Source organism: Dipodomys merriami, unplaced genomic scaffold, assembly GCF_024711535.1.
Source record: "Dipodomys merriami isolate MVZ:Mamm:240054 unplaced genomic scaffold, mDipMer1.0.p SCAF_5, whole genome shotgun sequence".
NCBI lineage: Eukaryota > Metazoa > Chordata > Mammalia > Rodentia > Heteromyidae > Dipodomys > Dipodomys merriami.
The window spans coordinates 14,944,319-14,969,158 of NW_027206068.1; the positions used below are offsets into that span (position 1 = coordinate 14,944,319).

Genomic DNA, 24,840 nt, shown 5'->3' on the forward strand with positions numbered 1-24,840 from the left:
CCACTTCCGGCTTTTTTCTTTTTGCTTATGTGGTGCTGAGGAATCAAACCCAGGGCCTCAGGCATGCAAGGCAAGTGCTCTACCACTGAGCCACCTTCCCAGTCCCTAGGCCACTTCTTTAAAGAAAAGCAATATTAATATCTGCCATTACAGAGCTGAGCAAGAGTACCAGGCCCCGAGTTTATGCCCCATTACTGGCACAAAAAAGAAAGAAAGAAAGGAAGAAAGGAAGAAAGAAAGAAAGAACGAAAGAATGAAAGAAAGAATGAAAAAAGAAAGAAAGAAAAAATGGAAGGAAGGAAGGAAGGAAGGAAAGAAAATAAAAACTTAAGTCATATATTAGTACATAAAATAAAGTGCCTAAAAGTTTACACAAGTTTATTTGATTAATAAACAAGGAAGACATTTATAATTTCCACCAACAATACATTTCCACGAACAACTTATTTAAGTAAATGTGATACATGTCCATATACAGAGAGGCCTGTGCTTTATTCTGCTGGCCCCCAAACTTGGAGTAATGGAGCCCTCAGGATCGACCACGTGAGATATTTTCACTTGGTGGCGAAAAAGGATGTAGTTACCTAACTCTACTAGAAATTGTATATAGTAATACTCACCGCCCCCCACCCCCATGAAAGTATACAATGGAATTTTGGGAAATGCAGATATTTGTTGAGAAATGTGAAGCGAGAGACTGTGTGCACAGTCTGGGATCTAGAGTGGAGTGAGCACACAGTGTGCTGACCGGCTCCAGAGTACTACATTGAACATTCCAGCCCTCCTCTCTGCCATGCCACAGGCCCAGCTACATCTTGCTTTCTGCTAAAGCATTTCAGCTCACTTCACTGCGTAATGTACCCCCCTGAGCACATATTTCTAATTTTATAGCAGAAGTTGATGGGGAAACACATTTGCTGTGCATCAAACTGATTTACAAGCCAAATACGTTAGGACACATAAAATGAAGGATACAGGCATTATCTCGCTTGTGTGAATCTAGCAAAGTTTTTGTTTCCTTTTAAGAATCTGTGTGGACAGAACATGTCTGCCCTTGAGCAGCATGATTCTAAGTATAGATACGTGTAGTAAAATAGATCAAAGTGGCCAAAGAATTACTAAGTGCTCTGTCTTTGCACGAAAGCCGTGTGAACTCAGAGTGTCAGCGCACTGACTGTGCATTTACTAATTTGAAATACATATCACGATTTCTTAGTAGCTCCTGGTGAGTTCCCTGTTCTTTTATCTTTCCATTGTGCATAACCACGATGAGATCGGCATTCTGTATGGTAGAGAGTCTGTGAGCCACCACTAGGCACGTCCTCCCTTTCCTGGCTTTATCAAGAGCCTGCTGAACCACCTGGAAGAGAAAAGGAGCCCATGATGTCCAGGCTGGGTTAGATGTGAAGAGGCCTGACTAAATCAAGTCAGTTCGGGTAATCTAATAACATTCTCAGCTTATTCACAGAGAAATTGTCTTACTCTCTAAAAAAATGTTCACTCTACTCAACAGAAACCTAGAAAAGTCATTCTAGATATGGTAAGACATTCAGTTAGAGAAGCACTTGTGACAATGAATAAACATGAAAAGTACGTAACTGACAGATGAAGATTGTGGTTCTAAAACAGCCTGGGCAGAAAAATCTGAGATTCTTATCTCCAATTAATGAGCAAAAACCAGAAGTGGGGTATGGCTCAAGTGGTAAAGTGCCAGCCTTGAGCAAAAATACCAGCAAGAGTTTGAGGCCCTGAGTTCAAACCCCACAAATAGCAATGAATGTGGCTTTTATGTCAGACACCCTCAGTTACAATATTGTCTTTGTACACCTTAACGTGCTGATCTACACAATGGACATTCTATCAAAAAGAGTTGGTGTGAGAAATGAGATAAGATCATATAACGACTTTGATAATTGTTAATGATGATCATTTATTTAACCAATGTTCATTTACTGAAGAGTGTCTCTTATAGCAAAGAGACTACTAGAGAAGGACATAGCAAAAGAAGTCATCAAAAAGAGTCCTTGGAGTTGGGTGTTGGTGACTCATGCCTGTAATCCTAGGTACTCAGGAGGCTAAGATTTGAGGATTGATTCAAAGCCAGCTGGGGCAGAAAGTCTGTGAGACTCTCATATCTACTTAACCAACTCAAAACTGGGCATGAAGCTATAGCTCAATGTGATGGAGCAAAAAGAGCTCAGGGACAGCGCCAAGGTCTTGTGTTCAAGCCCTGTGACCCCCCCCCCCAACAACAATAACAACAACAACAACAAAACCAAGGGTCCTTGGAAGGAACATTGTCATATATTCCTTGGCTTTCTTGATTCCTGCACCAAGCACACTAAATCTTGAGAAGGGAGAATATTGCAGTACCGATTAGGCTCTGTATGTGTAGAATTGCTTTATTAATTTGTTTGGCATCACTGAAATAATAATAAAATAGAGAAAAAATTTTAGACTTTTTCCTTGACTAGAGAAACATTTCTAGAATTGAGCCTATTTTGATAATGAGACAAACACAAGTGAGAAAGTCTTTCTAGAAAATTTGATGCCCAACTTGTTCCCCTTCTTGCCACCAAATGACCTGTTCTGAAAGACAAAGCATTCCTTCCTTCCTTCCTTCCTTCTTTTCCTTTTCTTGTGCCTAAACTGGGTTTTAAACTTAGGGCCTGGTTCCTGTCTCTAAGCTTTTTGCTCAAGTTTAACACTCTGCTACTTGAGCCACAGCTCTCTTTCTGGCTTTTTTGGTTAATTGGAGATCGTAGTCTCATGGATTTTCCTTCCTGGGCTGATTTCTAATTGTCATCCTCAGATCTCAGCGTCCAAAGTAGCTGGGATTATACCCATGGGCATTTAGCACAAAGCTTTCATTGGCATTGGTGACCCTATAACCACAATTCTTCCCAGACTTCCCCCACACCCCAACACTGACCTTGGTCTTCCATGATCCACCTGCTGCTATTTGGTTTTGCACTGGAGAGGAAAGAAGGAGGTGTTACCTTTTCATTCTCATTATCAAGGGCGGAAGTGGCCTCATCCAAGAGTAAAATTTTTGGCTTTCGGAGAAGAGCCCTTGCAATAGCCAGTCTTTGTTTCTGGCCGCCAGAAAGCTGTGCTCCTTTCAGTCCAACTTGGGTGTTGTATTTCTATTATGGAACATGCAATTAAGAAAGCGAGGCCTGGTTATTTAAATTAGCATGGTAATTGTAGATAAGAACCACTTAAATATTTCAGATTTTGCTACTCTTAAAAATTTGTGTCCCAACAAGGGCTGCAATCTATTCTTGGCCTTTGCTACAAATAAATGGCAATGAGCAGTAAACATTTCCATTTCATTTGCATGTTGAGTCTGATCCCACACTAAAGGTCTTTGCATTATGCTTCCTTCCATAAGGGACTTTTTATTTTCAAATGAAATAAGCCCAAGGAAAAAACAAATAACAGGCAAGAAAAAGTTTCCAGTAAACACACATCCTTTTCCATTAAGTGATCTTACCATCTTTGTTCAGGTTAAGATAATTCAAAGTATTTTCAAAGCCAGGTGCCAGTGGCTCACACCTGTAATCCTAGCTACTCAGGAGGCTGAGATCTGAGGATCGTGGTTGAAGCCAGCCTGGGCAGGAAAGTTGGTGAGACTCATATATAAACACTGGAAAACCAGAAGTAACACTGTGGCTCAAGTGGTAAAGCAATTGCCTTGAGCTGAAGAGCTGAGGGACACAGTGCCCAGGCCCAGAGTTCAAGACCCATGGTTGACAAAAAAAAAAAGTAAATGTAATACTGACATGGAGTTTGTGCTTCATATATATTGACTGCTTTTTTGTCCAGTGCTGGTCTCAGAGCACAGTTACAGCACCATATGTAGCTGGGATCTTAGGTTTACATTACCATGCCTGGCTTTTAACTGAAATGAAGTCTTGCTAACTTTCTGCCCCTAAGGTGTTCTGGATCTCTATCTACTGAGTAAGTAGCTGTGATTACTGGACTGTGCCACAATGCTCACACCTAAACTCTCAGCTTCCTGAATAGTTAGGATTACAGGTGTGAGCCCTGACATCTGGTTTGGTTTTGTTTTACTTTAGAAATGAATTTTAATTTTGGCACAGGATTTTCTTACAGGTTTTTTGGAAACAATAATCTGAAGATAAATTAAAGTTAAAATAAAAAACACTAAGGAACTGGGTTTTGCTTGATGGTTTTTAATTTCTAAGGAAGTAACATTTTAGTTCTCAAGGTCTATTGTGAAAAGCACAATAAATCTTTGGAATGTATAGTTTTGCATAAACTAGAGAAAAGGTGCAGTGAAAAGAAGGAAAGGGAAGAAATTTAAGAATACAAGTCAAGCAGTACAAAAATAAAATGGTTAGCATTTTACCATCCTTAAACTAAAATAAACTATAAGGATCGTGCTGATAGCAATCTGACAAATCACCAACACAGTGAATAGCTTGGTTAAAAGAGAACTTGCCATTGAAAGACAATTACAAGGTCACAGTATTTATAAGAAATACAGTATCAGTCGAGTAGTGTTTGTACCACAGGATCTTACTAGAGTGAGGCAAATTGGGTTCAAAGCCTGTTTCTATGTGTCACCATTGAGGACATGGTGAGGAGTGATGTAAATGTTAAGTCAGTATGGTAGCCTCTCCCAAAGAAAAGGGCTTGGATTAATTACATTGATTGTTCACTCTTTCCTTCCCTCCCTCCCTCCCTTCCTCCCTCCCTCCCTCCCTCCCTTCTTTCCTCCTTCTCTCCTCCCTTTCTCTCTTTCTCTCCCTTCCTTCCTTCCTTCCTTCCTTCCTTCCTTCCTTCCTTCCTTCCTTCCTTCCTTCCTTCCTTCCCTCCTTCCTCTCTCTCTCCTTTCCTCTCTCTCTCTCTCTCTCACCCTCCCTCTCTCCCTCTCTCCCTCCCTCCCTCCCTCCCTCCTTCCTTCCTTCCTTCCTTCCTCCTTTTTCTTTCTTTCTGTATCAGGATTCGAATTTGAGGTTTCAAACTTGCTGGCATTCTGCCACCTGAGCTATATCTGCAGTCTGGCTTTGGTTGGAGATAAGATTGGAGATAAGATATCTCAGATTTTTCTTCCCAATCTGCTTCAAAACACAATTCTCATTTTAGCCTCCCAAATAGCTAAGATTACAAGCATGGGCCAACAGTGCACAATTTGTATTTCCTTTTAAAAAGTGTTAGAAAATTATTACCAAAAAAAAATCACAAAATAAACATTCATTTCTAGAGCAGGTATTTTTATTTTTATTTTACATGTTTGTGTATGTAGCTATAAAAAGTCAGTGTGGGGCTGGGAAGGTGGCTCAGTGGTAGAGCGCTTGCCTCACATGCACAAGCCCCTGGGTTCAGTTCCGAGGCACCACATAAGTAGAAAAAGCCGGAAGTGGCAATGTGGCTCAAGCACTAGAGTGCTAGCTTTGAGCTGAAGAGCTGAGGGACAGCGCCCAGGCCCAGAGTTCAGGTGCCACAACCAACAACAACAAAAAATGTCAGATGTTATAAACACTTAAAGTTATAATTACTCCGATCTGTGCATTGCTATGCTAAAGGCTGGTGTACAGTTCACACACACGTATATATACACACACACACACATATATATATATATATATATATATATATATATATATAAACTTCTGAGATTTTTGTATCCCTGTAACAGCCACATCATAGAAATTTAGGAACTTACACATTAGTGGAGAGAGGAGACAATAAACAAGGAGATAAACGCTCAGGAAAATTTCAGACTGTAACCATATCCTCAGGACAACATGACAGGGGATAGGGGAAGATGTGTGGGATAAGGTGGGTGTCCAGGTTAGACCTCAGCACAGGTGCCCTTTAAAAAGGCTTGAAAGATAAGGATCTGGCTGTGCAAAAATCCAGAGAAAAGGAGGCAAGGCAGAGCAGCCAAGGCAAATGTGCTGAGGTTGAGAACTAGTTGGCATGTTCAAGAGGCAGAAAGAGATTAGCATGCTGCTGCAGGTAGTGCAGGGGAAGCCGGAGCTGGAGAGGCAGCGGGCTAGAGCACAGGCCTCGACAGCCGTGAAGGAGTCTTCTCGCTATTCTAAGTGCAGAAAAATATCCTGGAAGCAGCATAAGTTTTAAACGTCTTTTACATTTTTAATGATCTTGTTAGAGGTAGAAGAGTTATAAGGGGGAAGATCGGGAAGGCAACTGTGTACAGTAGATGTGGACAAGAATAGGCTCAGGGTGGTGTGTGCACCAGGCAGAGGGCCGATGGGGAGAAGCTGAGTCTCGACATGAAAGTTAATCAAGTGTACTAAATACAAATGCAAGCCAGGCACAAGTGGCTCATGCCTGTAATCCTAGCTGCTACTGAGGAGGCTGAGATCTGAGGATTGTGATTAGATGCCAACCCAGGCAGACAAATCTGACTCTAATCTCTAATTCTCCAACAAAAAGCCATAAGTGGTAGGGTACCAGCCTTGAGCAAGCAGAAGGACTGGGAAGGTGACTCAGTGGTAGAGCGCTTGCCTTACATGCATGAGGCCCTGGGTTAGATTATTTAGTACCACATAAGCAGAAAAAGCTGGAAGTGGCGCTGTGGCTCAAGTGGTAGGGTGCTAGTTTTGAGCTGGAATGCTGTCCAGGCCCAGAGTTCAGGCCCCACAATGGACAAAAACAAAAAAAAGCCAAGAAAGAGTGTGAGGCCCTGAGTTGAAGCCCCAGTACTGGCACAAACTAACGAACAATGCACCTTATTGGAAAAGATAGTCAAATGGAGATTTCATTTTTTTGCAATTAAGTTTATGTGAAATGCTGGCTATAAATAGATTGTATCCACTGGGTGCCAGTGGCTCACACTTGTAATGCTAGCTGCTCAGGAGGCTAAGATCTGAGGATCACAGTTCCAAGCCATTCCAGGCAGGAAATTCCATGAGAATCTTATCTCTTCTGGCAAAAAAGCCAGAAGTAGAGTTGTGGCTCAAGTGATAGAGTGCCAGTCTTGAGCAAAAAAAAAAGCTAAGGGATGGCACACAGGCCCTGAGTTCAAGCTCTGGTACCAGTGTACCAGTACACACACACACACACACACACACACACACACACACACACACACACACACACACACACACACTCCACATCATCATCATCATCATCATCATCATCATCATTTTTTTCCAAGAAATACACAAAACAACCTCATAGGCTAAGTAAGCATTTAGGCTTACTTGGCAGAGTCACAATTCCAAAATTCCAGCTGTCTTCTTACCTCAGGGAGACCTTCAATGAAAGAGTGAATATTTGCTGCACTGGCAGCTTCTTTTATGTCATCTAAAGGCACAGCTCGGCTGTTGTCACCGTAGGCAATGTTTTCGGCGATGCTGCAGTTGAAGAGCACGGGTTCCTGAGAAACCGTGGCTATTTGGGAACGGAGCCATTGAACATTCAATTCTCTTACATCTACGCCGTCAAATAGCTGCCAGGAGCAGGATGAGAATGGTATGTTAAGATCTGACAATGGTATCATGTTACTGTTCACTGCCTTCAAACATACACAAATCATAAGAAGAAGGTTAGGAATTCAAGCTATTTCAAATTGCAAGTGTTACTCAAGAAAGGCTCATCAATCACGCTGTGTAGGAGCAAACAGCACATAATTCATTTGAAATGCCGACTCCGAACTTGCCTGGCATTTCTAGAAATGGCAATATATTCCAGAGAGCTGCCAGAGTCTGGAATAAACTCTGGAGCTCTGTCCTGAATCTACATAGAAAAGATCAGTCTGTCCTAGAAGTGTAACAAGACCCTTTTTAAAGCCTGTGGGAGACTAGATGAAAACTGATATGGAAATACTAATGTGTCAGAGTTGTAGGGATTCACTTAATTTTTTTCTCAAAAAAAATTTTTTTATGGTACTGAGGATAGAACCCAGGGTCTTGTACATGCTACGTGAGGACTCTACCCTGAGTTACACTCCCAGCCCTACATGGGCATATGAAAATGTCCATCTTTTATTTGCTGAACATGCTGGTTGGATTGGGGATTCTATAGGTACCAATGGAACAGGGTAAGACACTATTTCTGTAGTTTCTATTCTAGCAGATAGAGGGAGGCAGTAAAGGCACTCAAAAACAAGCTCAGAAAAATAAAGTCCCTTGAAGACAAAGCAGTCAGAGAGTAATTGAGGCCATGACTGTCTCATGTGGGTGGAGGGCATGTGTTCAGGTTCTGTTAGCTATTGGAGGACTTCAAGGAGGGAATGTGCTAACCTCCAGGCAAATAGATGAATGTTGCCTAGATCACAGGATGATTGGATGATTCTGACTTGCAAATAATAATTTATAGGAGAATGGGGATGAGTGTGATAATCTGTTATTTTGGGGGGACTTACAGGTTGTTTTTCAATAGGAAGGAAGCAGGATGAGAAATATTATTTGGTTTTTTTTTTTGGGTCCGGTTGTGAAGCCTGTACTCTGGGCCTGGGCGCTGTCCCTCAGCTCTTCAGCTCAAGGCTAGCGCTCTACCACTTGAGCCACAGCGCCACTTCCGGCTTTTTTCTTTTTGCTTATGTGGTGCTGAGGAATCGAACCCAGGGCCTCATGCATGCAAGGCAAGCACTCTACCACTGAGCCACCTTCCCAGCCCCAGGTTACATGTTTTGAACATCAAGTTGTGCAATTTAATACAACTGATTACAAAAACTCTTAATCATGTGTAAAGTGTCACTCCCTACCCCCCTTGGCCACTCAAGGCCTTACACTCTCATCTTCAGGAGTTGTTTATCCAAGCTGGTTTTGAATGGAGATCCTCAGATCTCAGCTGGCCATCAACTACAGCTGAGGCCAGAACTGAGGCAAAGGAGGAAATCTTTCCTCTGTCTTAAAACAGAACAGAATAAAGAGCCCTGATAAGGGTAGAGAGGACCTTCCCTACAGCCATATTCTCAATAATTCAGTGGCTTTTAGGGTCTTATGCTTCAAAATCCTGCTCATTATTTTTGTATTGGTCTACTTGTGTTTCTGGTTAAGAGTTTGGATAGAGGGTTTTTAAAATTTATTTTATAGTTTAAAAATTTTTTTGCTGGTCTTGGGGCTTGAACTCTGTCTGATCCTGGGTAAAGTCCCTGAGCTTTTGTGCTCAAGGCTATCTCTCTATCGCGTAAGCCACAGCTCCACATCTGGCTTTTTGTGGGTAATTGGAGATAAGAGTCTCAAGGACTTTTCTGCCCAGGCTGGCTTTGAACTGATATCCTTTGATCTCAGCCACCTGAGTAGCTAGGATTATAGGCGTGAGCCACCAGTGCCTGGTGAATTTTGTTTTTGCTTTTTTTATTTGTGCATTATTTGCTCTTCTGAAACCACCAAGGATGTTGAAGTCCTAGCAAATGTTTCAGAATGATACCATTAACCAGAGACTGGGCACATCAAATACCATCTCACCACAATTCCTCTCACGGGGTCATAAAATCTCTGCAGAAGCTGCACTGAGGTGCTTTTCCCACAGCCGCTGCTCCCAACAAATGCTACTGTCTTCCCTTTCTCAATGCAGAGGGACAAGCCACGCAGGATGAGGACATCTGGGCGACACGGGTAGAAGAAAGAGACTTCTCGGAACTCTAAGTTCCCTTCGCAGGTGTGCTATGAAAGGAAGGTGATTGTGTTTAGCAGGGTGACTTAGGAAGTTTGTAACTCATAATAAGTATTTTCTAAAAATTCCCATTTTACTCTTAACTGCCACATTCATCTCTGTAGAGCTGTCTATTCAGTGTGCATTTTCATAATTTTTGTTAGTGTTTTATAGTCATATTTCTTGTCATCTTCACTGGGCTTTACTATGCCTCCCAGAAGGCAATATTCTCTCCCATTTGCCCATGCAGATTGGACCTATTCTGCCCATCTGCAGATTGGATGTTTGACTAGCTGCTCCGAATGAGTATATCTTTGTTTGTTTGTTTCTTTTTTAAATTGGTTTGCATTTTACAGATCTTTATGCTTCATCCAGAAGCACCTGGGTCCCCATAAAACTATATGCATACATGTTATTTTATAGTTAATGTACACTGTGGCCTGAATTATGATTTATCTTTATTTTTCACTGATGATTATTGTGCAGTGACTTACATAAAAGCTTAGTGTTGGGGCTGGGAAGGTGGCTCAGTGGTAGAGTGCTTGCCTTGCATGCATGAGGCCCTGGGTTTGATTCCTCAGCACCACATAAACAAAAAGAAAAAAGCCGGAAGTGGCACTGTGGCTCAAGTGGTAGAGCGCTAGCCTTGAGCTGAGGAGCTGAGGGACAGCCCCAGGCCCAGAGTTCAGGCCCCACGACCGGACCCCCCCCCCCAAAAAAAAAGCTTAGTGTTTTGTCTGTGTCTTAATTTTCTTTGTGATTGATGATTCCTATCAAAACCAAGGACATTAGAGAAAAAGCAAAACAAAACACCTTTCCAGAACTGCTACTACATGAAAATGAACTTTCCCTTTATATTTTTGGTTCATAAGATTTTTTTAGGGGGATACTTTTAAAATTATTGTTTGCCCCCAATTGCGTGTGTGTGTGTGTGTGTGTATGTGGCTGAGGATCAAACCTAGGGCTTTAAGGTGGTGGGCAAGTGCTGTACCACTGAACCATATGATCATATACTTCCAAAAGCCATATCTTTAAGATACTAAATTCATCTCATAATTTTTGAAAGAAATAACAGTAGCAAGCTAGGCACTGGAGGCTCAGGCCTATAATACTACCTACTCAGGAGATTAAGATCTGAGGACGGAGGTTCAAAGCCAGCCCAGGCAGGAAATTAACCACCAAAAGTCAGAAACACTGAGCTGTAGCTCAGTGCTAACTTGGAGCACAAAAGCTCACGAACAATGCCCAAGTCCTGAGTTCAAGCTCCAGAACTGGCACCCCACCCCCACACACTCCAAAAACAAAAGAACCATACTGCATCCTTTACTCTCCCACAGACAAATATGAAATCTTATTTTGACAGTGATGTGTCTTTGGTAATTTTATGATATTTTCATTTGCTTTTAACAATGGACATTCCTTTCAATAGTTACACAGCTCTGCTATATTATGTATTATTTTAAACTGTTATACATACATATGAACCTATTATCAAAATTCTAGAAATAGCATAGTTTAAAGGTAAACTTTAAATATATACTTAATGATGATTTCTACTTTAACATTTTAAATGTCTAGAGAGGGTTTTGGTGGTGTTGTTGTTGCTGGGTGTGGGCTTGAACTCAGGGCTTGGATGCTGTGCCTGAGCTGTTTTGCTCAAGGCTGGTGCTCTACCACTTTGAGACACAGTTCCAGTTCTCTTTTTTTGCATGGTTAATTGGAGATAAGAGTTGCATGGACTTATCTGTCCACACTGACTTTGAACCGTGATCCTCAGTTCTGCCTCCTGAGTAGCTAGGATTACAGGCATGAGATACTGGAGCCTGGCTTAGAAAGTTTTAAAAATTAAGCAGGGTGCAGGTGGCTCATGCCTGTAATTCTAGCTACTCAGGAGGCAGAACTGAGGATCACAGTTCAAAGCCAGCCCGGCAAGAAAGTCTGTGAGACTCTTACCTCCAATTAACCACCAGAAAACTGAAAGTGGTGCTGTGGCTCAAGTGGTAGAGTGCTCGTCTTGAACTGAAGAGCTCAGGGACAGTGCCCAGGCCCAGAGTTCAAGCCCCATGACTGACAAAAAGAAAAAGAAAAAAAGAAAGTTTAAAAAATTAAATATATGCTTAATGTATGGGCTATTGTTTAGAGGCTCGTTTTGTCATTATTTAATTCTTCATTCTTTCTCATTAAATGTTCGTATTTTTGTTGTTGTTGTTGTTGTCGGTCATGGGGCTTGAACTCTGGGCCTGGGCGCTGTCCCTCAGCTCTTCAGCTCAAGGCGAGCTCTCTACCACTTGAGCTACAGCGCCACTTCCAAATGTTCGTATTTTTTAAGAATTTGTGACAAATTTGTGCGTCAATTTAATAAATATCATTCCTTTTTTTTCTTTGTCTGAAAATATATTGTCCACAAAAAAGTTTGAAGTCACATTATTTCTTTGTATCATATGAAAATATTATCTAAGAATAAAACTTAAAACTGCTGCTATCTAAATGTATTTCAGTATGCTAATTTTTTTTCTTTTGGTCATGGGGCTTGAGCTCAGGGCCTGGGCACTGTCCCGGAGGGTTTTTTTTTTTTTTGCTCAAGCCTAGCATTCTACCATTTTGAACCATAGCTTCACTTTCAGTTTTAGGTGGTTAATTGGAGATAAGAGTTTCATAGACTTTCCTGTCTGGGTAGACTTCAAACTGCGATGTTTCCTTCTCAGCTTCCTGAGTAGCTAGGAATATAGCTGTGAGCCATGTGTACTCAGCAAAGCATGTGTTTTAATGTGAAATGTCTTAGCAATATGAAAGTCTTTCCTACAAACTTTCAGCTCCTTATATTATTGAGAGCTTTCTTTTGCAAGGCTAACAAATAATATTTTCCTTTAGTAAGTGGACACTTAAAGTAAATTTTTGCTTACTGTTTTTTTCCCTTTTTGACTGTAGCTGTCTATCGTTGGTTTCTTTTCCAACAAAGCAAATAGATGAGCAGCTCCGGATTTAGCTTTGGAATACTCAGGAGCCAGAACAAGTGTTTCTCCCATGGCCATGGCTCCATAGGCAATTGCAGTGAAAACTCTATTAAGAGAAAGTTTGGATCTTAGGCGCATTTAAAAACAGTACAGCTCTGAAGTGAAGGAGAAAGTGATCCCAAGTGTATACTTTTGGCTGACATAGTGCCAGTGATGTTGAAGGGCCTGGTATTGGATATCTGGATGTAGAAAGGAAGAAAAAAGCTGGGCATTGGTGGCTCACACCTGTAATCCTACTACTCAAGAGGCTGAGATCTGAGGATTGGGGTTCAAAACCAGCTGGGGCAGGAAAGCACGTGAGCCTCTTATCTCCAATTAACCACCAGAAAGCCAGAAGTGGTATTGTGGCTCAGGTGGTAGAGTGCTAGCCTTGAGCTGAAGAGCACCCAGGCCCAGAGTTCTAGCCCCATGACCACCACCACTACCACCACCACCAACAACAAAGAGAGAAAGAAAGAAAGAAAGAAAGAAGGAAAGAAAGAAAGAAAGAAAGAAGGAAAGAAGGAAAGAAAGAAAGAAAGAAAGAGAAAAAGAAAGAAAGAGAAAAAGAAAAGAAAGGAAGAAAAAAATACCTGAAAACCGGAATTTTCATTCTCCAAACTGGAGGCACATTTCTGGAAATGACTGGACTGTTTAATTATGAAAATAACAGCCTAGGCTCAGCCAAGAGTAATTGTTCTGCAATCAACTTTTGGAATTCAAGGTATTTCAAATTGGGAGCATCTACCTGTATTACATTAGAATCAAAGGAAAAGTGGCTCATTTAAGGGGAATCTGGGATTCCAGATTTGCCTCTTATTAGTCTGACTAATTAGTCTACATGAAGCCCAAGGCTGTATGCCATAGGTATGTTTTATAGGTTCACACAGGCAACACTGCATTATTTTAGAGGCTAGAAAAAAGGAAAACAAGAACCATATATTCTGCTATTGAAATGGTCAGTACAGGATTCCATTTTACAAAAAAATATGTCTGGAGACAACTGCTGATGCTGTTTCCTGACAACCTGCTGAATTTTTATCTCAGATAAGGTCAGATTCAGAAATACTGGGTTGGTGAACTGGTGATTCTTGGTATGTGTGCATGTGCCTGTGTGTGTATCTATGAATGTGGGTATATGTGAGTACTAGTGTTTGAACTCAGGGCCTCATGCTCTTGCTTTTTTTTTTTTTTTCTTTCTTCTTCTTTTTTCTCAATACAAGCACCCTACCACTTGAGCTGCAGCTGGTAGTCTTATGGTCTTTCCTGCCCACAGTGGCTTCCAAAGGCGCTCCTCAGATCTCAGCTTAAATAGCTAGGATTATAGGCATGAGCCACCAGTACCTTGTTTAGGTCCTTACCACCACCACCTCCTCCTCTTCTTCCTTTTCCTTTTCCTCTTCCTCTTCTTCTGCTTCTGCTTCCTCTTCCTAGGGCTTGAACTCAGGGCTTAGGTACTGTCCCTGAGCCTCTTTGTGCTTCAAGAGTAGTGCTATACCACTTGAGCCACAGCGCCACTTCTGGCTTTTTCTGAGTAGTTTATTAGAGATTAATGACCCCTGTTTTCACTGTATTTGATTCTGATGTCCTGAATCTTGTATACACATTTTTCTAATTTGGGAGGGGAAGGGAAATAACAAAATACTGAAATAAGGATATAGGTTGATCCATTGTAACAATGAGATGTACAAGACACTATGTTGAAAACAAACTTTACAACTTTGGGGGTTGGGGTGGGGTGGGGAGGAGTTGGGGAGGTAGGAATGAAAGGGATGGTAGGGAAAAAATAAAGGAGGAGGTAACAACACTTGATAGGAAATATATTCATTATGTAACTGTAACCCCTCTGTACAGTATTTTTATAATTAAAAGAAAAAAAGAGTCTTACAGACTTTCCTGCCTAGTCTGGCTTCAAACCACAGTCCTCAGATCTCAGCCTCCTGAGTAGTGAAGGCTGGATTATAACCACTAAGTAATAACAAAAAATTAGCTTGGCTTTTTTGTATTACTTTCTGTACATCAACATAGTTCATTGTAATCTACAAGCCTATAATATACACAACAATCAGTTGTCAATTAAGAATGAAACAAAATGTACGTACAGATATAGACAAATGTTTCCAGCATGTCTTTCCTATGTACATGATAAAAATGCTAATCGTGAGTTAAGTAGACATCTTGCTGACTAACACCCACAGGTCCCACTGGTATTATTTCTGATTTGTACAACTTACATGAACATTCCCTCTGGTGTCATGCGCCCAGCTTGAACTAAGTAAACTCCAAATCGAAACCCAGCTGCATAGGCAAAATACACAAAGGCATGGCTGAAGGCATAGCAGCTTCCAATGATCTGGGCTTTCTTCAGGCTATTTCTGAAATGCACAATTTACCAAATGATGACTCATGAGTTAGGTCAGGTCAACTTAATCAACTTCGAGGAATGAAGGTAGAAGATCTGAAACATTATAATTTAGAGAATATATATTTTCCTAAGGATTAAAGAGAGTGATTTTAAAAAAAAAAAAAGATTGAGAATTGTTCCAGAGAAGATGGATGTTATGGTGACATTGTTTTCTATTGCTTAGTGTAACTAAGTTGCTTGTAGTGTTAAATAAATGGGCAAGGTTGTAAACGACTAGTTACTGTAAGAGTGATTTGGTTTAGAGGTATTTAGAAATATTCTAATTTTCTTTAATTTTTTTCCTTGTCTGTCTCTAGTGTGAGTGTGAGTATATGTGTATATGTATGTGTGTGTATATGTATGTGTTTGTGTGAGTACTAGGGCTTGAACTTGGTCTGTGTACTATCTCTTAGTTTCTTTGCTCTGTAACTCTACCACTTGAGCCAGACCTCCACCTTGGTCCACTGCTGGTTATTTGGAAATAAGAGTCTCTTGGGCTGCCTGAGCTGACTTTGAATCTCAATCCTCAGACCTTGACCTTAGACTTTGGAATAGTTAAAATTATAGTCATGAGCCACCATGACTATAATTTTATTTTCTTCATTACTTAAAAAATTATCTTTATGTAGTTGTACAAAGAAGTTTCAAGGGCTGGGAATGAGGCTTAGTGGTAGAGTCCTTGCCTAGCATGAATGAAGCCCTGGGGTCAATTCCTCTGAATCACATAAACAGAAAAATCAGAGATAGCACTGTGGCTCAAGTGGTATAGTGCTAGCTAGCCTTGAGCAAAAAAAAGAAGCGCAGGGACTGTGACCAGGCCCTGAGTTCAAGCCCCAGGACTGGCAAAAAAAAAAGAAAAAAAGAAAAAAGGAGTTTCGATTCAATATTGTATTGTCTACTTTTCTATCATAATTTTATATTAGCAGAATAACCTGGAGAGCAAAAGACCACAAGGCCATCTCTCTCTCTCTGTCTCTGATACAGAAATGCAAAAAATCTCTGAATCAGTATGATAAAAAGTGCCAGCTAAATGAGCTCATTTATTGTGTAGGTACTTATTTTGAAATGTAAATTGTTGTACAGGTTTCATATAAAGGGATGAGAAATCATACTTCCTTTCTTGACTATGCTAGTTTTTCAGTCTTTCAGGGAAATAAGACCGTTTTGTGTATACATAGTGAAAGACATGATAACATGGGAGGCCTAGGATGTGTGTTCCAGTCCGATCTGTCCTTAGTTCTTTGTCTCTCCTTGGTAAAGTCTCTTAAGAAGTTATGATCTGCCATTATCAGGAACATTTCAGAGGATAGCGATTGCCAATTAAGCCACTGGAGCATGGCCTTTCAGAACAAAATGGAGCCTTAGAGTCAGCTTGAATCTGTCCTTACCTGTGTTGGGTTTGAAGTGTCTCTTCATACACCTGCTCAAAGGCCTTTTCCCTTGTTAGCGACACAATAGTCCGAATGTGCTCCACGGCTTCAGTCGCTATCTTGTAAAGGAGAATGAAAAACATAGAGAAGAAAATTAGTCCTGTTGAAACTTTCCCCAGCAGTGAATGTCAGACACGCACTGACCACACAGGAAGTACATCAAGGCAAACATTTTCCTGAAAAGCTTGCTCTTTCCTTCCTCTTAAGGCAACGCCTCCCCACCCCATCTTAAGATATGCAAATTACAGTTGAGGATTATAAACTTAAGGGGAATTTAGTGTTGCATTTTCATCTTTCCATTCAAGTTTTTGTTTTTTTAATTGAATTTCAATTGGCATTGGTTCCATAGATAGGGAACTCAAATATTGGTGAGGTCTATGTTCACATGCAAAGGAGATTCCCATAAATTATGAAACCATTCAACAACAATAACAGAAAAGATAGCAGGGAGAAGCAAATAAATAATCCTTTTATTCCAACGTCCAAATGGAAACAGCAGCTAAAAAGGACTCAGGAACATTACAATAAGGGATTATGCAATGTGGTGATAAAATTTTTCATAAGATAAAGCCATTTGCCATTTTGATGTCTATGAACTTTCAACTGTATCTACCTCAAATATGATTAATGCTTTCCATATTTATATAATTTAAGAAATATAATAACATTAATTCATTAATTCAAAATGGAGGAGGTTTTGATTTAGAATACCTTTTGTGGACATGAACACACAGGTTGTTTTGAATATATATATATATATATAAAATTTCCCTACTGAAAGCAAGGTCTTTCTGTGTAACTCATGCTGGCCTCCTGAGTTCTGGGATTGCAAGAGTGCACCACCATGCCTGTCCTATAGGCTGTTTTGAAAAAAGAGGCTTTCTGTTGTTCATTTTGCTTGAGATTATGGAACAAAAGAAACAGATGGGTACCCAGTATTAATTGAAGGGCGCTTTGGGTTGTAGGAGAGAAATATAATTTTGGGATTGTGGTTAGGATACCTGGACTTCGTTCTCAATTTTTGATATTAAATTGTTTCAAATCCTCATTAATTCGAAAATGAACTCAGAGAATGACATATGAGGTAGTGTGTAAGAAAAATGGTTAAGAATGTTGAAGCCAAGCTAATCATAGGTGACTCATATCTATAATCCTAGCTACCTAGGAGGCTGAGCTCTGAGGATCATGGTTTGAAGCCAGCCAGGGTAGGAAAGTTTGTGAGATGTTTATATCCATTTAACCAGGAAAAAAAGGGCCTGAAGTGGAGCTGCAGCTCAAGAAGTAAAGTACTATTCTTGAGTAGGGGGAAAACTCAGGGACAGCACCCAGGCCCTATGTTCAAGCCTCAAGTCTAGCACCAAAAAAAAAAAAAAAAAAGGAAGCAATCAACAAAATATCTTTATGATTATATTTTAACAATGCAGAGAAAAAGTCATTATAGAAATGAAATATATTCACCTTTAAGAAAATCAAAGAAAGCCATTTTGGAAATTTATCTAAATCGATATATGCAACGAAAAGAGAAACCAATATATTTTATTGACTTATATTCTAAGTTAATTTTTGGTAAACTAAGCCTGTTTGATGGAAATTACTGATTGGAGAGTCTGAGATTAATGACTTAAAATGGAAAAGTCAAGTTAGGCACCAGTAACTCCTGCCTGTAATTTTAGGGACTCAGGAGGCTGAGATTTAGAAGATCATAGTTTGAAGCTAGCTTGTAAGAAAAGTCTGAGGGATTTCATTTCCAAGGAACCAGTAAAAAGCTGGATTGGAGGCCTGGTTCAAGTAGTAGAGCATCAACCATGACCTAAAAAGCCAAGCAAGACATTGAAACCCTGACCTCAAGCCCCAATACACACACCACACACACACACACACACACACACACACACACACACACACACACACACACAGAAGAGAGAAAAAGGAAAAGTTTGTATGTACATATATGCACATGTATGTATATATGTACATATATACACACATGCATATATAACTAAATGTCATGGTACAATATGATGGGCAATTCTAAATAACATTACTAATATACTGTTTTATAAATTATCATAATTTAAAAATCATATAGGCTGCATTCTCTAACTCTAAGGCAAATATTTGCTAAGCAGATCCATCTACAGAGCTCAACGAAACATTCCTAAGATCCTTCCCTAGTGCAAGATTGGTCAAGGGTCAGCCAGGCCAGATTATATTGATTCTGGTACTTGGCCTGCCTACTTATGAATATACATATTTATTGGAGTGTGATCAAGTCACTATGATACAGAGCTTAAATGATATTAGAATCATTTGTATATTCAAAAACTGTTCAACAATGTGATAAAGGGTTTTGAAACTGTATCATTAAAGGACCTGGTTAGCCAGGTGACAGTGGCTCACGCCTGTGATTGTAGTTACATAGGAGGCTGAATCTGAGGATCACTTCAAAGCCAGCCTGGGCAGCAAAGTCCATGACACTCTTATCTCCAATTAATTGTCAAAAAGCCAGAAGTAGAGTCACGACTCAGTGGTAGAACACCAGCTTTGAGTGAAAACCTAAAGGAACACTCTACAGGTTCCTAAGACAGGAAATGAATAATCCTTAGTATAGGCCCTCTGATTATTTTCTCTTACAATGTGACGACGGTTCAAGGATGTCATTTTACCTTTCCAGCACGCTTCAGTTCTTGCTTATCCTTGTTGGCAAAACCAGTCACCGCTGTAGTTTCAATCATTCCCGTTAAAGTGAGTGCTGGTGCAATACTCAGAATCAAGAGAGTCATCTCCCACCCGTATATAAAGGAGATGATCACGGACAGCCCCATATTTGTTGCATTTTGTGTTAGGACACCAATTCTTGTATTTATTGCCTATAATCAGACATATTTGGGGAAAAAGTAGGTTAACTTTACATTTATAAGAATTCCTCTTTTTGGTATCCTGTGTAGAAACATTAAGTTAGGCTTTTGGTTTTTAAGTATGTATCCTTTGAATTTATCTTTAAAGATTAAATAAGACACATATTTTTAAAATGTCCTAAACCACTGAATGCTGGTAGCTCACTCCGATAATCCTAGCAGCACAGGATGCTGAGGCCTGAGGATTGTAATTTGAAGCCAGCCTGGATAGTCTGAGACTCTTATCTCTAATTAACCATCAAAATGCCTGAAGTGGAGCTGTAGTGCACATGGTAGAGTGCTAGCCTTGAGCAGGAAAAGCTAAGGGACAGAGCCCAAGCTCTGCCTACCACTTTGAACCACAGCTTCACTTCTGTTTTTTTTTTTTTTGTTGTTGTTGTCAGTTGTGGGGCTTGAACTCTGGGCCTGGGCACTGTCCCTGCGCTCTTCAGCTCAAGGCAAGTGCTCTACCACTTGAGCCACTGCGTCACTTCTGGTTTTCTAGTGGTTTATTAGAGATAAGGGTCTCTCGGACTTTCCTGCCTAGGCTGGCTTTGAACCATGATCCTCAGATCTCAGCCTCCTGAGTAGCTAGAATTACAGGCATGAGCTACCAGCGCCTGGCTCACTTCTGTTTTTTAGATGGTTAGTCCATGGACTTGCCTGTCCAGGATGACTTTGAATTGCATTACTCAGATCTCAGCGTCCTGAGTAGCTAGAGATTATAAGCATGAGCCACCAGTGCCTGACTGTTTCTATTTTAATTAAAACATTACCTTATAGAATCTGTTGAAATACGATTTTTGTATACTTTGTTACATACCTACTTTCATACATATTCTACAGGTGACGATTTTATGTATTAGGACTATATGGTAAGTCATCTGAATACAAGGCTTTGTGATGGAGAGGCATGAGTTGGTACTAAAAAAATCATATTAAGCGAAGTGAGCCAGTAGGTCCCATGGTTTCTCTTATTTGCAATAATTAGTATACATCCAGGATAATCTTGGCAGATGGGCAGAGTAGTTTATTAACTATGTACATATGACCATAGAAGATGATGCTAAGAGAAATGAACTCCAAGACATGGACACAAGAGGTTTTTCTTTTTTGTTGTTTTAATGTAGTATGTAATTTCTTATTTATTTTCTATGTTCTTCCCCCTATTGTATATCCCCTGCTGTCACTGTATCTGTTTTTGGTACCCTGGTATTGTATATACATTTATCTGAATTAGGGAAGGGAAGGGGAACAACAGAATGATGAGACAAAGGAAAAGGGGGGGATCAGTGCAACAGTGATTCTCACAAGACACTATCTTGGAAATGATCTGTACAACTTGTGTAGGGGAGACAGGATAAAAATGAGGGAGGGGGTAACAAGTTCTACAAGAAATGTACTTATTATCTTACTTATGTAACTGTAACACCTCTGTACATCACTGTGACAATAAAAAGAAAAAGAAAGACCAATATGGAGAGGAAAGACGAGGACTCAAGGGAAGGTTGAATAAATATGAGAAAGATTAAACATAGGCAACCAAATTTTCATACTATAGTTGTGGCTACTATCTAAAAGCATGCAAAGAACAGCCAATATTTACAAAGCACTGAAGGAGCACTTAATTTTCATGATTATCTCAAAACAATAGTGAGTGATAGATCCTGTAATACAAATGAGGATGCAGAGGTAGAGCTAATTTGCCTGGACTCATTCACTTTGTCATTAGGGGATAAAGAACTCTGTTCCCTTGATACTCTATGCACCCCTGCATAGAGATCATTTCTTATAAACAAAAACATTCTTATAATCAAAGTGAGAAAATTAATCCAGGAGTGGGTGGTACATTCTGTAATCTCAGAATCTGTGAAAAGGAAGCAGGGGGATTGGGAGTTTGACACATGCCTGCCATTCAAGTTTTGTCAGTTGTCTGATCATGTAGGATATCCTATTCAGGAAAAGGACACTCCATTTCATTATGTTTTTAGTTGCCTTCAGTTTGGGGCTGTTCTTCAGAAGACCTTGATACTAATGACTGAATTTTTTCTGAAAAAAATCTATGTGGTAGAATATTTCACTTCTAGCTCACTCAATATTTTCTCATGAGAGAGTTCAGATTATGATAGTATTTCACCTGTATACCACACAGGCAATTCTCTGTTCCTCTCTCTGTCTTGTCAATCCCATTATAGTCCTGTTTCTCTCTCTCTCTCTTCTCCTTCCCTCCCTCCCTCTCTCCTTCTCTCCTTCCCTCTCTTCCTTCCTTCCTTCCTTCCTTCCTTCCTTCCTTCCTTCCTTCCTTCCTTCCTTCCTTCCTTCCTTCTTTCCTTCCTTCCTTCCTTTTTTGTTTTGGCCAGTACCTGGGCATGAATTCAAGACCTCACATTTTGCTTACTTGGCTGGAGCTCTACAATTGAGTCCAACCCAGGTTTTTGTTGGTTATTTTAGAAACAGAATCTCTTGGGGACACTTCTGTCCAGCTGGCCTGAAACTACAATCCTCTGGATCTCAGACATGTAAGTAGTTAGGAGGAAAGGCTTCATGTTCACTTTTATAATGAAGCTTCTCCATTATGAACTTATCCTTTTTCTCTTTGTTGGTAAATGTTTTGAGATGAGGTATATTGGAGGTAGGTTAATAGCCAATTACTTAACAGAATTTCAGTTTATTTAGTAGTAGTCTATAGTTTTTTGTGTTTTCTTCAGGTGGTTTATAACTAGTATAATTATTTGGCACTCCAGTTGTCTCAGATGCAGTTAGTGGAAGCTCTTTGAATTGGAATTTGCTGTCCTCTGATATGTCCCTTGAATAGGCACATATTTAATGATGTCAAAGGTTTTCCAGACTCAACTTACACTTCCATAATCTTGAAATCAGTCATTTCCCAAAGATCTTTGGTTTCTTTTAGTGGAGAATGTCATTATGGCAGTTGGGCTCATTATTATTACAGTGTTGGTAAAGAGTGCTGGGTAATGTGGTGTGTGTGTGTGTGTGTGTGTGTGTGTGTGTGTGTGTGTGTGTGTGTGTGTGTGTGTGCAGATGCATGCACTTATTTCCACTTCCATTTATGTCTCTATCTTTCCTTTTTTGGTCGGTCGTGGGGCTTGAACTCTGGGCTTGGGTACTGTCCCTGTGCTCTTCAGCTCAAGGCAAGTGCTCTATCGCTTGAGTCAAAGCACCAACTTCCGGTTTTCTAGTGGTTTATTGGAGATAAGAGTCTCACAGACTTTCCTGCCCGGTCGGGCTTTGAACCGAAATCCTCAGATCTCAGCCTCCTGAGTAGCTAGGATTACAGGCCCCTGGCTTGTCTCTATCTTTGTATATTTCTTAACATCCGTGAGTCCTGTCAGGTTAGTACCTTCAATTCTAGTCCAAGTTCACATGGTTATTTCCAGGTTCCATCCTTTCTACTTTCATTATCCCCTCCTTCACAAGTGAGAAACTTGGCTCTAATGTTCCCTAACAGATTGGATTGTGTGATTAAACCCTCTGTACACCCAGTCTGCTGTCATCCTCTGCTTGAGCTCTGTCCGCACCTGGCTCTGCCTCTACTCTACCTCAGGAGCTGATCACCCCTGAGATCCAGCCCTTCCCTACTCCCCACCATGGATGGGGTCTGAGCATCTGGAGCCACTGCATCCTAGCTGGCATTTACAAAATGGAAAAGGAGGTGAAACATTGTAGTATGAGAAAAAAATACTGAAAAATAACTTATTTTCAAAAATAACTAATTATTTTCAAGGAGGTTTGTGTTTTATGGGTTTTCAGGAGGACATATGGTATTTAGGCAATAAACTAAAATGTTATGTTTCTTTAGTCCTAGAACTGAAAAAAAAGATGAACCATATTTATACCTAAAAGTAGAATTGTAATAAATTACATTTAAAAATATCTGTTTTGCTGTGACCATGAAAATATGGCCCACTGGAAAAATGGTAAGATAATGTTAAAGTTTATATCCTTCTGGATATGTCAGATTAATATTATTGTATGCATGCAGTTTTGTATTTTGCTTTTATCTGTTTGTATTATACTGCAAGCTTTTTCTTAGATTATTAAATATTCTTTAACATTTAAACATCTTTAACATTTTTAATATGTTAAAATTGCTTCACTTTGGGGCTGGGAAGGTGGCTCAGCCGTAGAGTGCTTGCCTTGTATGCATGAGGCCCTGGGTTCAATTCCTCAGTACCACATAAGTGGAAAAAGCCAGAAGTGGTGCTGTGGCTCAAGTGGTAGAGCCCTAGCCTTGAGCTGAAGAGCTGAGGGACAGTGCCCAGGCCTAGAGTTCTGGCCCCACAGCCAACCCCCCCCCAAATTTGCTTCCCCCCTTTTTTTTTTTGGATCCGGTCATGGGGCTGTGTAGTGTAGTGTAGGCTGGCTTTAAATTTGTGGTCCTCCTACTTCAATGCTGGGATTATAAGCATGAACTACCATACTCAGCTACTCCCATTATATCACTACAAAAAAATGAAAGTATGCTGGCTCATATCTGAGATTCTAGCTACTCAGGAGATGGAGACTGGGGAGACTAAGGCCAAAGTTAGCCTGACTAAAAAGTTAGCGAGATCCTATTTCAACTACACACACACACACACCACCACCACCACCACCACCACCACCACCACCACCACCACCACCACCATCACCACTATCACCACCACCACCACCAACCAACAAAAAAACAACAACCAACAAAAGCTGGGTCATGCATCTGTCATCCTAGCTACAGGGAGTATAAATAGGAGGATTATGTTCCAGACCTGCCCAGGCATGAACAGAAGAAAAGTGAAGCAAAAAAGGGCTAGAGGTAAGCATCAAATGATAGAGTCCTGCTTGGGAAACCCAAGTACTCAACAACAACAACCAGCAAAGTTACAACACATATCTTTGGACAAAATCTTTGTGCTTTCCCTTCATTTCTGAAGATTAAATTCCTAAGAGGAATTTAGGGTAAAAGATACATAGGTTTTCATTCCTGATAAGTATTTTCAAATTTTTTCTTTAACAGTTTTCACTATCAAAATTTAGCTGGGAATGCAACAGATATGAAAATTACTATATGTATAGACTCTAGGGAAATGACTCGCATAAGAAATTGGAAGAACCTGGCTTACTTCACTTAATATAATTTTTTCCAAGCCTTTCTATTTCCTAACAAATGTGGCAATGTCATTCTTTCTGATGGAGGCATAGAATTCCATTGGGTATATATACCACATTTTCTTGATCTATTCATCTACTGAGGGGCATCTGGGTTGGTTCTATATCTTAGCTATAGTAAATAATATCTAGTATATGTCTGAGTCAAGCAGAAAAGGTCAGATAGGGTGATGTTAGGGAAATGAACCCTAAGATATGTATTCAAATGTTTTTTTTCTTTCATGTGATTGCTTCTAACACATTTATAAGATTATTTCTTAGTTGCTTTGTATGTCCCTCCCCCACAGTATAACCCTTGCTTTCACTGTATTTGATGTTGGTATAATTTGTGGAGGGGAAGGGGAAATAAA

At 40.2% G+C, this 24,840-nt stretch overlaps 1 protein-coding gene across 6 annotated transcripts in view; it reads right to left on the reverse strand.

The window, feature by feature from the left end:
- Window positions 1–339: 339 nt before the first annotated feature.
- Window positions 340–24,840, reverse strand: part of Abcb5 (ATP binding cassette subfamily B member 5) — a 79,594-nt gene continuing 55,093 nt past the window's right edge. For 5 of the 6 annotated variants that reach the window (XM_069996121.1, XM_069996119.1, XM_069996118.1 and 2 more), the window contains 8 exons: window positions 19,094–19,297; window positions 16,386–16,486; window positions 14,828–14,968; window positions 12,504–12,660; window positions 9,414–9,611; window positions 7,244–7,450; window positions 3,000–3,146; window positions 340–1,360 (listed from right to left, as the gene is read on the reverse strand). In XM_069996121.1, the coding sequence (XP_069852222.1) occupies window positions 1,163–1,360; window positions 3,000–3,146; window positions 7,244–7,450; window positions 9,414–9,611; window positions 12,504–12,660; window positions 14,828–14,968; window positions 16,386–16,486; window positions 19,094–19,297 (1,353 nt within the window). In that variant the 3' untranslated portion in view covers window positions 340–1,162. The remainder of the gene's footprint in view (window positions 1,361–2,999; window positions 3,147–7,243; window positions 7,451–9,413; window positions 9,612–12,503; window positions 12,661–14,827; window positions 14,969–16,385; window positions 16,487–19,093; window positions 19,298–24,840) is intronic. The other variant, XM_069996120.1, reaches the window with a different exon arrangement.